The 12,500-nt window shown below is 43.8% G+C and overlaps 1 protein-coding gene across 2 annotated transcripts in view; it reads right to left on the reverse strand.

Moving 5' to 3' along the window:
- Positions 1 to 12,500, reverse strand: part of LOC127633721 (legumain-like) — a 35,922-nt gene that overhangs the window by 433 nt on the left and 22,989 nt on the right. Inside the window, exons 1-12 of one of the 2 annotated variants that reach the window (XM_052112999.1) lie at positions 11,819 to 11,989; positions 11,632 to 11,729; positions 9,255 to 9,336; positions 8,993 to 9,078; positions 8,811 to 8,886; positions 8,632 to 8,694; positions 6,231 to 6,297; positions 5,974 to 6,092; positions 5,188 to 5,277; positions 1,480 to 1,680; positions 997 to 1,179; positions 257 to 324 (exon numbers count right to left, since the gene is read on the reverse strand). In XM_052112999.1, the coding sequence (XP_051968959.1) occupies positions 257 to 324; positions 997 to 1,179; positions 1,480 to 1,680; positions 5,188 to 5,277; positions 5,974 to 6,092; positions 6,231 to 6,297; positions 8,632 to 8,694; positions 8,811 to 8,886; positions 8,993 to 9,078; positions 9,255 to 9,336; positions 11,632 to 11,729; positions 11,819 to 11,893 (1,208 nt within the window). In that variant the 5' untranslated portion in view covers positions 11,894 to 11,989. Of the gene's footprint in view, positions 1 to 256; positions 325 to 996; positions 1,180 to 1,479; positions 1,681 to 5,187; positions 5,278 to 5,973; positions 6,093 to 6,230; positions 6,298 to 8,631; positions 8,695 to 8,810; positions 8,887 to 8,992; positions 9,079 to 9,254; positions 9,337 to 11,631; positions 11,730 to 11,818; positions 11,990 to 12,500 lie in introns of those variants that run through there. The other variant, XM_052113000.1, reaches the window with a different exon arrangement.

A 12,500-nucleotide genomic window follows, 5' to 3' on the forward strand; every position in this document is an offset into this window, starting at 1 on the left:
TCAAACAATGCTCTTAAATTGTCACTAATAATAATAATGATTACATTTTCTCAAAATGCATAAATTCATACATTATAAGTATTAATGTAACCACCACATGTAAATGTAAAATGATTTTATTGTATATATTTTACAATAACAACCCCCCATACTCCTGTTTAAAAATGTTTTGCTCAAAAGTCAGTTTAAAGGCCAGTTCAGAGGTCAATATTCATGTCTTTATGTGTAAGTTATATCTTGTCAACATGTAGGCTACCTGTACTCTTCAGTTCCAGAGAAAATGAGATCAGCAAAGACCTGTGTGTGTTGTAGGGCAATGAGAAACTGTAGGAAAGAGAGAGAGAGAGCAGATGTACATGAAAGAATCCAATAATAACAGCTGCATTATAATAATAATAATAATTCCTTACATTTATATAGCACTTTTCTAGGCACTCAAAGCGCTTTACATAGCATATGGATGATGCAACGGCAGCCATAGTGCACCAGAACACCCACCACACACCAGCTATTGGTGGGGAGGAGAGAGTAGAGTGATGTAGCCAATTCAGGGATGGAGATTAATACAAGGCCATGATAGATAGGGGGCCAATGGTGGGAATTTGGCCAGGACACCAGGGTTACACCCCTACTCTTTACGAGAATTGTCCTGGGATTTTTAATGACCACAGAGAGTCAGGACCTCAGTTTAACATCTCATCCGAAGGACAGTGCCTTTTTACAGTATAGTGTCCCCGTCACTATACTGGGGCATTAGGACCCACACAGACCATAGGGTGAGCACCCCCTGCTGGCCTCCCTAATACCACTTCCAGCAGCAACCTTGGTTTTCCCCAGGAGGTCTCCCATCCAGGTACTGGCCAGGCTCAACCCTGCTTAGCTTTAGTGGGCAACCAGGCAAGAGCTGCAGGGTGATATGGTTGCCTTAATAACTATTATATATTAATAGTTGTCATTTAGTGTTCTGCTTATAATAAAAAAAGAAAATAAATTCACCTGCTCATCATGCCAGTCAAAGCAGGATGTCCTGAAATGTTCCGTAACAGTTTTGAGCCCCACTAATTTAGCTCTGTCCATACAAGCGGAATTCCGTTCAGCACGTCTACGTGATGCTGATGCACATCCACGTGAACATTGCTGCTGGATCTCCAAAACAACTGTCTCGATTTTACGTGTAGTCTGTTGGACATAAAGAGTGTATGTTAAAAAGCATCATGTGACATCAACATCTTAAAATCTCCTCTTTAAATCACATTTTAAAGAATGAACAAATGTAGTATTATACACAAGGACAAGCCAAAGAAATCACTGGAACATAAAAATATTCTTAACATCTGTTATTTGCTAAATGCATCAAAAAATCAGGACTAAGAAAATAGAAATGCTTGTTTTAGACTGCTGGCATCAGCATTTTACTTTCCAAAACACATTAAATCTTGTAAATACTGACATATTTATGCATATGTGTGCTGTACTTACTCGCTGAAGCACATCATATTTTCGTTGTTGTTCCTGCTTTCTCCTGGGGTCCCGCTCTCTTTGAATTCTATTTGCTTGAATTCTTAAAGGTACATTATGGCTGGCAATGGCATCGTTCACTTGGATGTGATAAGCTTGCTCTCTTGTGCCAGCAGCCTGGACATTTCCCCAAAACTGGCAGAGGTTTTCCTGACCAGTTTGCTGAAATTATATTTATAGAGAATTATTTATTTATTTAAATGCCGTACTTGAAAGTCTGTTAAACATAACTTTAAGATATTTGGGACTACCCAAATCATCAGAAATTTTATCAATTGCACACAAAACACCTCGGTTACTGTCGTAACCTCCATTCCCTGATGGAAGGAACGAGACGTTGTGTCGATGAAGTGACACTAGTGGTCGATCTTAAGAGCCCAACACACCTTCAGATCTTTGAGAATAGGCCAATGAGAATTGGCGAGTTGAATTTGCATGCCACTTCCCCAACATACGGGTATAGAGGGAAGGAGGGCAGAGAATTAATTCAGGTGTTTGGACTGAGGAGCCGAGACAAGGTCCCGGCCGTTACAGCGGTCAAATTCAATCTGTGGCAGGAGGGACATTCCCCTTCTGTAACCGAGACGTTCCCCTTCTGTCACTCACTCGACGTTGTGTCGATGAAGTGACACTAGGGGTCCACATATGAAACGCCACAGAGACGGAACTGGTCACGTGAACCGCTGATGTAGGTGTATGCAAGCTACTATGAGTGTAGAAACACAAGCACTCTCCATCCGCGGTCTTTTCTCTCTAAGTTTTCTCCATGTAGAAGTAGATTTCAGCTGGGGCCTAAGAAATGCTTAGAAATGTGCCGGGGAAGGCGTTCTTTCCCATTCCTATCCTTTCAGGGGGAAAAGGTCCTGCAGAGGCCACACCCTGCCCTAGAGAGGAGGGGAGGGAAAAGAGTGGCAGATACACCATGTGGGCCAGTGGCTGGACATGGGGAAGGCACGGCGGTAAGACCGTGCCGCGGAAGATACATCACAGGAGGTTATCAGGGAAACCAAAACCTGTGGAGCACTTACCCCAGTACAGGGCATGTAGCGAAGTAAACGGTCACTAATTCCTCCACAGAATTCGTGAGTCAGAGGGCTAGAAGGAAAAGCATCCAGGGTTCAGCAGTCGTGAACATGCATGGGAGAAAAGAGCGCACGGCTTCACCTTCTTGGAGGGGAAAGGCACTATATACAAGCGGTACACCCGGCCAGCTGTCTGTGTAAAGAAGCGTACACTGTTTGCACCTGAAAGAACACGAGACGAGACTGGCTCAACTAGAGAGGTGCCACTGGCCAGTGCCCATGAGGATGCCACACTCCTCGTGGAGTGTGGTCGAACCCGCAAAGGGGCGGGCACTGACTGGACCTGGTAGGCCAACGCTACGGCATCCATGATCCAGTTGGCATGCCTCTGTTTGGAGACAGCTTTCCCTTTCCCATTCCGCTGTCCACCAAACAGACAGAGAGCTGCTCAGAGCATCTAAAACTCTGCGTGCGATCCAAATAGATGCGCAAAGCATGCACCGGACACAGCAACGACAGGGCTGGGTCTGCCTCTTCCGGGGGAAGCGCTTGTAGGCTAACCACTTGATCCCTGTAGGGGTTCATGGGAACCTTCATAGCCTGGTCAGGGTCTCAGGATAACGTGAGAGTCTTCCAGACCGAACTCCAGACACTCTGATATGCTGACAGAGAACGCTTGCAGGTCCCCGACCCTCTTGATGGAAGTGAGCACTGTCAGGAGGGCAGTCTTCAGAGAGACTGCCTTTAGCTGAACTGACTCGAGGGGCTTGAAGGGGGCTCCCCGTAGGCCTGAAAGGACCATGGAGAGGTCCCATGAGGGAAAAAGGTGCGGTCTAGGAGGTTTCAACCTCCATGCACCTCTCAGAAACCTGATGATCAGGTCGTGCTTACAGAGAGAGACTTATCTTGCTATCGGAGCTACATAGACCTTGAGAATAGAGGGGGACAGCTGCCCGTCCAACTTCTCTTGCAGGAAGGAAAGCACTGACCTGACTGCGCAGCTCTGGGGGTCTTCACTTCAGGAAAAACACCCCCTAGCGAAGATACGGCACTTCAGGGAGTAGAGCTGCCTTGTAGAAGGGGCTCTGGCCTGAGTGATCATGTTAAGCACAGCAGGCGGTAGACCAGTTAGGTTCGCCGTGTCCCGTCCAGAGACCAGACGTGGAGGTTCCAGAGGACTGGGCATGGGTGCCAGAGGGTGCCCCATCCCTGAGAAAGAATATACTTCCAGGTCTGAGCCACCCGAAGCCCTAAATGTCTGAGGTTCATGAGCACCAGGTCCCTGTGTGCACACAGTAACTCTCGAGAGTGTGTTAGGATCAGCCATTTGTCAAGGTAGTCTAATATGCGTACGCCCACTTCCCTTAGCGGGGCAAGGGCAGCCTCCGTGACCTTCCTGAAAATGTGGGGAGACACATTCACCTCACATTCACCTCAGCTGGAGGGACAGGCTCTATTCCAAAGAAGGACGGCAATCTCCACAGGCAGAATGCGGCGTTCTTGTTCTTCACCAATGTGAAAAGAAAGCCGTGGAACAGGGACAGACGCCTGGCGAATTGAATCACACAGCCGAGTCGGATGGTCCTGGCCAACCAGCACGATGGGTTGGGAAGCGATAGCCATGCGCCCAAACTCCTGGCGAGGGGCACTAAGGGGAGGATCGCATCTGACGTTCCTGAGGAAGGGGCCTCAAGGTTGGGGGAAGCCGCCTCAGGGAGCAGGGCTGCGACCGAAGAGCTAAGGGGGAACTCCCAAGTACTTACCTTGCTCCGTGTTCTGGTGTTAGGCAGGTCGGCGACTGAGGAGGAAGGCCTCTCGGGGCATCCACGAGACTCGACATGGGTGTGGTGCAGCTGGGCACGAGACGGCGGGGGGCCATGTTCGTAATGCCGGAGCTGTTATCGCCCGACGTTCGGTGGCGGCGACCTGCAATGTCGGTGATCTAATCTGAGGAGAAAGGAGACTGTTCTTTTCTTGACAATGTGGGTACCGCAGCCCATGGGAGATGGAGAGGTCTGTATACCATCTCCTGGGTTCCTGCAGTCGGCTCCTTCAACCAACCAACCTTCAACTCCTTCCCTTTATACCCATATGTCGGGGGAGTGGCATTTAAATTCAACCTGCCAATTCTCATTGGCCTTTTCTCAAAGATCTGAAGGTGTGTTGGGCTCTCAAAATCGACCCCTAGTGTCACTTCATCGACACAACGTCGAGTGAGTGACAGAAAGGGAACTGTTCAAGTAAACAATAAACAATAAATACACATTTTAATTTCATGAGAAAATTACTTAATTACAAATTAAATTAATTTGTATTATATATATATATATACAAATTGTCTAAAATATTGTTTTTTGAGAGTCTGAAAGTGTGAACTTCGGCAATTAGTCTAAATGTCATTGTGCAATGGTGACATCATCTGTTGAGCAGTTTTTTAACCTTATACAGAAACTGAAAAATCTCTAACTAAAAAAACAACATAGCATAACAAACGCCTCCCACACAGTGTTGAAGAGTAAATATTTTGAAAGTCAAATGCAATGTAAAGAGTGTTCCATCTGTCTGCCGGATGCTCTCAGATTTAGTGTGATATGAGGAATAATAATAATAATAATAAAAAAAGAACAGTTGAACACTATGTACATACCATATTCCCATACTTGCAGGGTGTGGATCCTTTGACTCTCTTCTTTAGGAAATCAAACTGCCTTTCTAAAGTTGTGCTACTAAGGTCATGCTTCCAAAAGAAAGAAGAGAGAAAATAAAATATTGAATAGATAAATCAACTGTTGCCATATTATGGTATTCACATTTTCATAAGGAAATATAGATTTTAGGGCTGTCGATTAAATGCATTGATGTAGTGTGATTGATTACATATGTACAAATATTGTGTTAAACAATAATGCAATTAGTCATGCCAACTAACCTCTACATCATTTCTATAAATGTTTTTTTATAAAAATACCATCGGATTCGGAGCAACTCAACTTGAAGCACAGTAACTTTGTTTTTTTACGAGCTGCTTCAGCAAGGGGCAGTCAGCGAGTCTTGAACAAATAAAAAAAAAATAAAACGCACGAGCAGCGCAGCCACTGAATAAGAGCTAAGTCCTAAATTTCATAATGGACTGCCTATGAAACTAATCTTCAACCGCTTATCCGAAGTCGGGTCGTGGGGGCAGCAGCTCCAGCAGGGGGCCCCAAAACTTCCCTATCCCGAGTCACATTAACCAGCTCTGACTGGGGGACCCCGAGGCGTTCCCAGGCCAGTGTGGAGATGTAATCTCTCCATCTAATCCTGGGTCTTCCCCGAGGCCTCCTCCCAGCTGGACGTGCCTGAAACACCTCCCTAGGGTAGTTACATTTTTTAATTGATCGACATCCCTAAATAATTGTTAATGCAGGAAACGAAATGTTCAAGTAAATCCTACCGTCTTAATGTGTTGGAACAGGCAGGTAGTGAATTCATCTGCCACATAGGCATTCCTCAATTCATCAAAGAAACATGCATAAGAGCTTTCTGTTGGTGTACTGGCTGAAATTCCATACACTGCAATAAAATGATATCATTCAGTATAAGCATATTCAGAGCAGTTCACAATTGACTATATGTGTATAAGCAAAAGAAAATAAATCATTATATCAGGTTTACATTCATTATACAGTTTTTATTTTTACAGAAACAAACCATTGCATGATGATGGAAGACCTTGAAGCATTGATCCAGAATGACAGGACTCCATATAAATCACCATCTATTAAAAGAGACATATTTATAATCTAAAGTTTCCTTTTTTATCAGCAGACACAAAAATACACACAAATACAAGTATTTGATACGGCACCAATAAAATATTATTCCCCCCCTGTCACTCACTCGACGTTGTGTCGATGTAGTGACACTAGGGGTCGCTCCTGAGAGCCCCGAACACCTCTATTCTTTTGAGAAAAGGCCAATGAGAATTGCATGCATAAAAGGAGAAGGAATGCCAACTCTCATTCAGATTATTTCTTCGGAGCCGAGCAGTTGTACTATCAGCGAGCTGAATACTACTGCTGTTCCATTAAACTTTTAAGGAGCATATGCTGTTGTATATACAGCGCATTTCCAGCGGATATCTCTCCTTTTGCACGACGATTGCAGATTTCGCCCCAGCTTCGACAGCGCCAAAAGAGTGTATATTCCTGCTAAAGAGTACATTTAATCTATTAGAGCACACACATTGACGCTGAACGTATTTTTAAAGACGCTTCTTTGTAAAGATGCCTTTCCGTCTTTGTGTGATTCCTGGATGCAGTCATGATCTCTCCGCCTCCGATCACACTGAGGCAGCATTTGTGGATGGTTCATGTTCTCATTGTGAGAATATGACCATGGCAACATTGCGTTCGCGGCTTTCCTTCTTCCAAAACGGGAAAGCCACTCTAGCTGCCCCCTCACTCTGCGCCTTCTACCTATGGTAGGAGGCCGCCCGGCTGGCGCTGGAGGCGATTTGGGGAGTTCAATGGGCGTTGTTTCGGCGGGTATTTCCCCACGGACCTCCCTTTCCCCAGCACGCTTGTTTGCTCCCGTACGGTTCCGAAATGAGACCAGCCCGCCTCATGGCCTGCTTGACATCTCTTTCGGGGCCTTCGAGCAGGATGAGTCTTTGATCGCTGCATCGGAGAGCACACTGGACATATGGACATCACAAGTCTGAGGTTGACGCAGAGCTGACCGCCATGTTTGCCTGGGCCGCCGCGAGTATTGGGGAGCACTCGGGCAGGCGATTTCCACCTTGGTGGTCCAGGAGTGCCACCTGTGGCTAAATCTGGTCGAGATGAGGGACGCCGACAAAGCACGCTTTCTCAACGTGGCCGTCTCCCATATTGGACTTTTCGGCAATGCTGTTGAGGACTTTGCCCAGCAGTTCTCGGTGGTGAAGAAGCAGACGGAGACACAGTCACCTGACAACGAGCAGCCAGAGCCCCACGAACACAGTCCCTTCACGCGCGCAGCTGCGCCATGCCTATGGCCAACCGGTTTTGACGAGTCTCGAGGACGACATGAGAATTCCTCTTCCTCAGTCGCTAACCTGCCCTATAACAGATACGCAGAGCAAGGCAAGTGCTCCGAGGTTCCCCTCAGCGTAGCCACCTCGGGATGAAGCAATGCTCCTCGCATTACCTGCTCCTCCCCGCCACGAGGCCCCACCTCCAGCTACGTCCCTTTAGTGCCCCTCGCCCGGAGCTTGGACGCGTGGCTAAGGCTTTCCAACCCGTTGCGTGGCTGGCCAGGACCATTTAACTCTGCTACGCGATTCAGATCGCCCTGGTTGAGCGGTGTCCGCTTCACTTCAGTGCAGGGCGAGAAAACCTCCACACTGTGTGTTGGGCTGGGGCTCTGTGTGCAATGGGCATGCAGCCGCCGTTTCCTGGACAGGACCGTGTCTGGGTTGGCACATCAACTGCCTAGAGTTGTTGACTGTACTGCTCACCCTGCGAAGGCTAGTGCCGTTGCCGTTGATCCAGGGCAAGCATATGTTGGTCCAGTCGGACAACACAGTGACAGTAGCGTACATAAATTGCCAAGGCAGCACACGCTCTCCTCGCATGTCGCAACTCGCCCGCCATCTCCTGATACCGTTCCCAAAACCTGAATGAGAGTGGGCATTCCTTCTCCTTTTATACCCGTATGTCCGGGGGAGTGGCATGCGAGTTCCACTCGCCAATTCTCATTGGCCTTTTCTCAAAAGAATAGAGGTTTTCGGGGCTCTCAAGAGCGACCCCTAGTGTCACTACATCGACACAATGTCTCGGGTTACGACATTTAGCCAAGACGTTACATAATCTGAACATGGATTGCCGAATTATAGTGTTTACACTCAAAACAAATACAGTATGTTGGCAAATGAAATTAAAATATGGTTGACAATGTGAACAGAGTGACCACTGACCATAAGGAAAAAAGCATTCATTGGTCACCATTAAAATACTTATTTTGCCTATTTTTAATATGCTGAAAAATCTTTACTGAATGTCATCATGTTCATCTTTGACACTAAATCCAAATACAAACTGCATGTGTTGAAATGTGAATAAATACATACTTTTGAAAACTGCTGATTGTTTGACATTTTTGTCACTGTATCAATCAAGTCAGACGCATAAAGCTGAAATTAAAGAACAAAAATGGTTACTGATTTCTTCTGCTACAAAAACAATAGAGGTGAAAACATTAAAACAACAACAGCATCAACAACAACAACAACAACAACAAAACACTTACTGTGGACTTTGGAAATGCAAACATTCCTGGAGCCCCGTGGTCTGATAGGTAGATCAGAATTGTATCATTTGAGCCACTGAGAGGTGGATTTAAAAAAACAAAAAACATTATTTAACCCTTTGTTATCTTGCATTATTAATTCTTGTTTTATTAACCCTGTATAGGTTAATGAGCTTCTCTACCTGCTCAGAACCTTTTTTGGTCCCCTAGTTTTAACAGCCCCAGAATCCCCTCGAAGAACAGCCAAAAAGTTTTCATCTGAAACATCCTGTGAAGTCAAGAAACATATTTTCCTAGATTATCAAAAATCTGATTATTAAATACAGTAACAGATGCTGTTTATATTCTATATCATTTATTTATTTATTTATTGTTAGGTTATACCATTAAACTTAGTGTTTTGTAGAATAATAAAGAATAATAAACATATAGGAAGTTATTTACATTTCCAGTGTAGTCCTTCAGAACACCTTGGTAAACATTTGGGCCATTAGGCACATTTATGATGTTCCCTTTCTTGGGATTTCTGGAAAAAGAAAAAGAAAAAGATTCTATAGCATGCCGTCCTGTTAACAACACTTTACAGGGAAAATAAATATAAAAAATGAATATAAAGTGGAACCTATGAGTATGAGACAACATCGTAAATCTGGATTTAATCAGAAATAGTTTGGATTTTAAAAAGTAGACACTAGAAATTAGATTTTTAAAAAAAAAATTTTTTATATTTACACATTTAAATTGCATACAAATTGTGTAATTTTTTAAATACATTGTATACATGTTACAATACAAGTTTGAAGTAAGTTTTCTTACATGCAGTTCTTCAGTACGACACCAGAGGGCGCCTCAACCTTTCGTATAAACCAGGTCAGAATGATCCTATTTATTTATTTATTTATTTATTGTGGACACATGTTGCATTATGAATGTAATTAGAAATTAATTGACTATGTTTATTAAAATGGGATTTAACATCAACAGTGTTGGGAAAAAAAAGAAAAGCAGAAAATGACTGTTGGAAATTGAATCATTTATGACTTCATTATTTCATTCAATCCAAAATCCAACATGTTTTGTCAAATATTTTAGAGTCTCAATTATACGTAGGGCACTAATAAAATGCAGGACATGTTGTCATTGGTTTAAAGGTCAGATTTCTGTGCATTAAAGCACACAAGATGCTTTTTGGAACGTTCCAAAATAATTCTGGGATAAAATGGATTATGATATGAATTATTATATAAAATTGAGTACCGGTCAGACTTTTGGACCTCACTATATAAACTCCTTACAATGTACACTCACCTAAAGGATTATTAGGAACACCTGTTCAATTTCTCATTAATGCAATTATCTAATCAACCAATCACATGGCAGTTGCTTCAATGCATTTAGGGGTGTGGTCCTGGTCAAGACAATCTCCTGAACTCCAAACTGAATGTCAGAATGGGAAAGAAAGGTGATTTAAGCAATTTTGAGCGTGGCATGGTTGTTGGTGCCAGACGGGCCGGTCTGAGTATTTCACAATCTGCTCAGTTACTGGGATTTTCACGCACAACCATTTCTAGGGTTTACAAAGAATGGTGTGAAAAGGGAAAAACATCCAGTATGCGGCAGTCCTGTGGGCAAAAATGCCTTGTTGATGCTAGAGGTCAGAGGAGAATGGGCCGACTGATTCAAGCTGATAGAAGAGCAACTTTGCCTGAAATAACCACTCGATACAACCGAGGTATGCAGCAAAGCATTTGTGAAGCCACAACACGCACAACCTTGAGGCGGATGGGCTTCATCAGCATAAGACCCCACCGGGTACCACTCATCTCCACTACAAATAGGAAAAAGAGGCTACAATTTGCAAGAGCTCACCAAAATTGGACAGTTGAAGACTGGAAAAATGTTGCCTGGTCTGATGAGTCTCGATTTCTGTTGAGACATTCAGATGGTAGAGTCAGAATTTGGCGTAAACAGAATGAGAACATGGATCCATCATGCCTTGTTACCACTGCGCAGGCTGGTGGTGGTGGTGTAATGGTGTGGGGGATGTTTTCTTGGCCCACTTTAGGCCCCTTAGTGCCAATTGGGCATCGTTTAAATGCCACGGCCTACCTGAGCATTGTTTCTGACCATGTCCATCCCTTTATGGCCACCATGTGCCCATCCTCTGATGGCTACTTCCAGCAGGATAATACACCATGTCACAAAGCTCGAATCATTTCAAATTGGTTTCTTGAACATGACAATGAGTTCACTGTACTAAAATGGCCCCCACAGTCACCAGATCTCAACCCAATAGAGCATCTTTGGGATGTGGTGGAACGGGAGCTTCGTGCCCTGGATGTGCATCCCACAAATCTCCATCAACTGCAAGATGCTATCCTATCAATATGGGCCAACATTTCTAAAGAATGCTTTCAGCACCTTGTTGAATCAATGCCACGTAGAATTAAGGCAGTTCTGAAGGCGAAAGGGGGTCAAACACAGTATTAGTATGGTGTACCTAATAATCCTTTAGGTGAGTGTATCTGGTGATATAATAGGCAGGTCCTGGTGAAAGTTTAACTAATGAATGAACCTGTTAATTTCGTCATGTGGCGTTAGGCAGGAAAACATGAACCTGCTAGTCAGCTGACCAATGAACAAATCTGAGTGTGCATTGTGAAAGTTCATTGGGTTCATGACATCGGCCTTTTTCATTAGAATTCAGGATTTAGAGTTAACTCAACGAACCCACATATGCTCTCTGATTCGCTACTGATTTTATAGAATTGATGAAGCTTATTTAACAGAAAATGACCCGAGTATACAGTTTATCACTCACTCATTATTGTAAGCGATGTCATCATACATCATCACTACAATCTGCTCATCAGGAATTCCTGATCCGTGTATGATCTGATATGCATGGCAGACGTCCGCCTAGAGAGAAGGAGAGAAACTTTATAGTTCAATCATATTATCCCGTTTAAAAGCCGTTTAGTTTTTAAAAACACTTTTTGTTGTAATACCTGGTGACGGTAATTATCCCAGTCTTTTGATCCAGCAGCAAGAAGAACCCAGGTTTTGCTTCCTCCGTTCCCCATTTCAAATGGTTAGAGATGTTTGTGTTGAATAAAGAAACTTTCCAAGTAACTTTTTAATGTGTGTACACCCCTGTGTCTTTGATTCATATGACCACATTGGCTGTGCAGCTTATATCATAACACACTCTTCCTTTCACTTTCATTTTGACAAAAATGTCACCATATACAAAAGAGCAGACCATGAAACACGACACCTTGTTGCTTCACTTTTTCACATTTTGTTATGTTACGGCCTTATTCCTGAATTATAAAATGCATTATTCTCCTCGAAATTCTACAAACAATACCCCATAATGCAAATTTATAAAAAATAATAATAATAAAAAATAAAAAAAATCACATGTACATAAGTATTCACCCCCATTGCTCAATACTTTGTTGAAGCACCTTTGGCACCAGTTACAGCCTCAAGTCTTTTTGTGTATGATGCTACAAGCTTGGCACACCTATTTTTGGGCACATTCTTCTCCGCATGACCTCTCAAGCTCCATCAGGTTGGATGGGGAGTGTGTCGGTGCACAGCCATTTTCAGATCTCTCCAGTGATGTTCAATCGGGTTCAAGTCTGGGCTCTGGCTGGGCCACTCAAGGACATTCACAGAGTTGTC

This window comes from Xyrauchen texanus, chromosome 40 (genome assembly GCF_025860055.1).
Source record: "Xyrauchen texanus isolate HMW12.3.18 chromosome 40, RBS_HiC_50CHRs, whole genome shotgun sequence".
Taxonomy (NCBI): Eukaryota; Metazoa; Chordata; class Actinopteri; order Cypriniformes; family Catostomidae; genus Xyrauchen; species Xyrauchen texanus.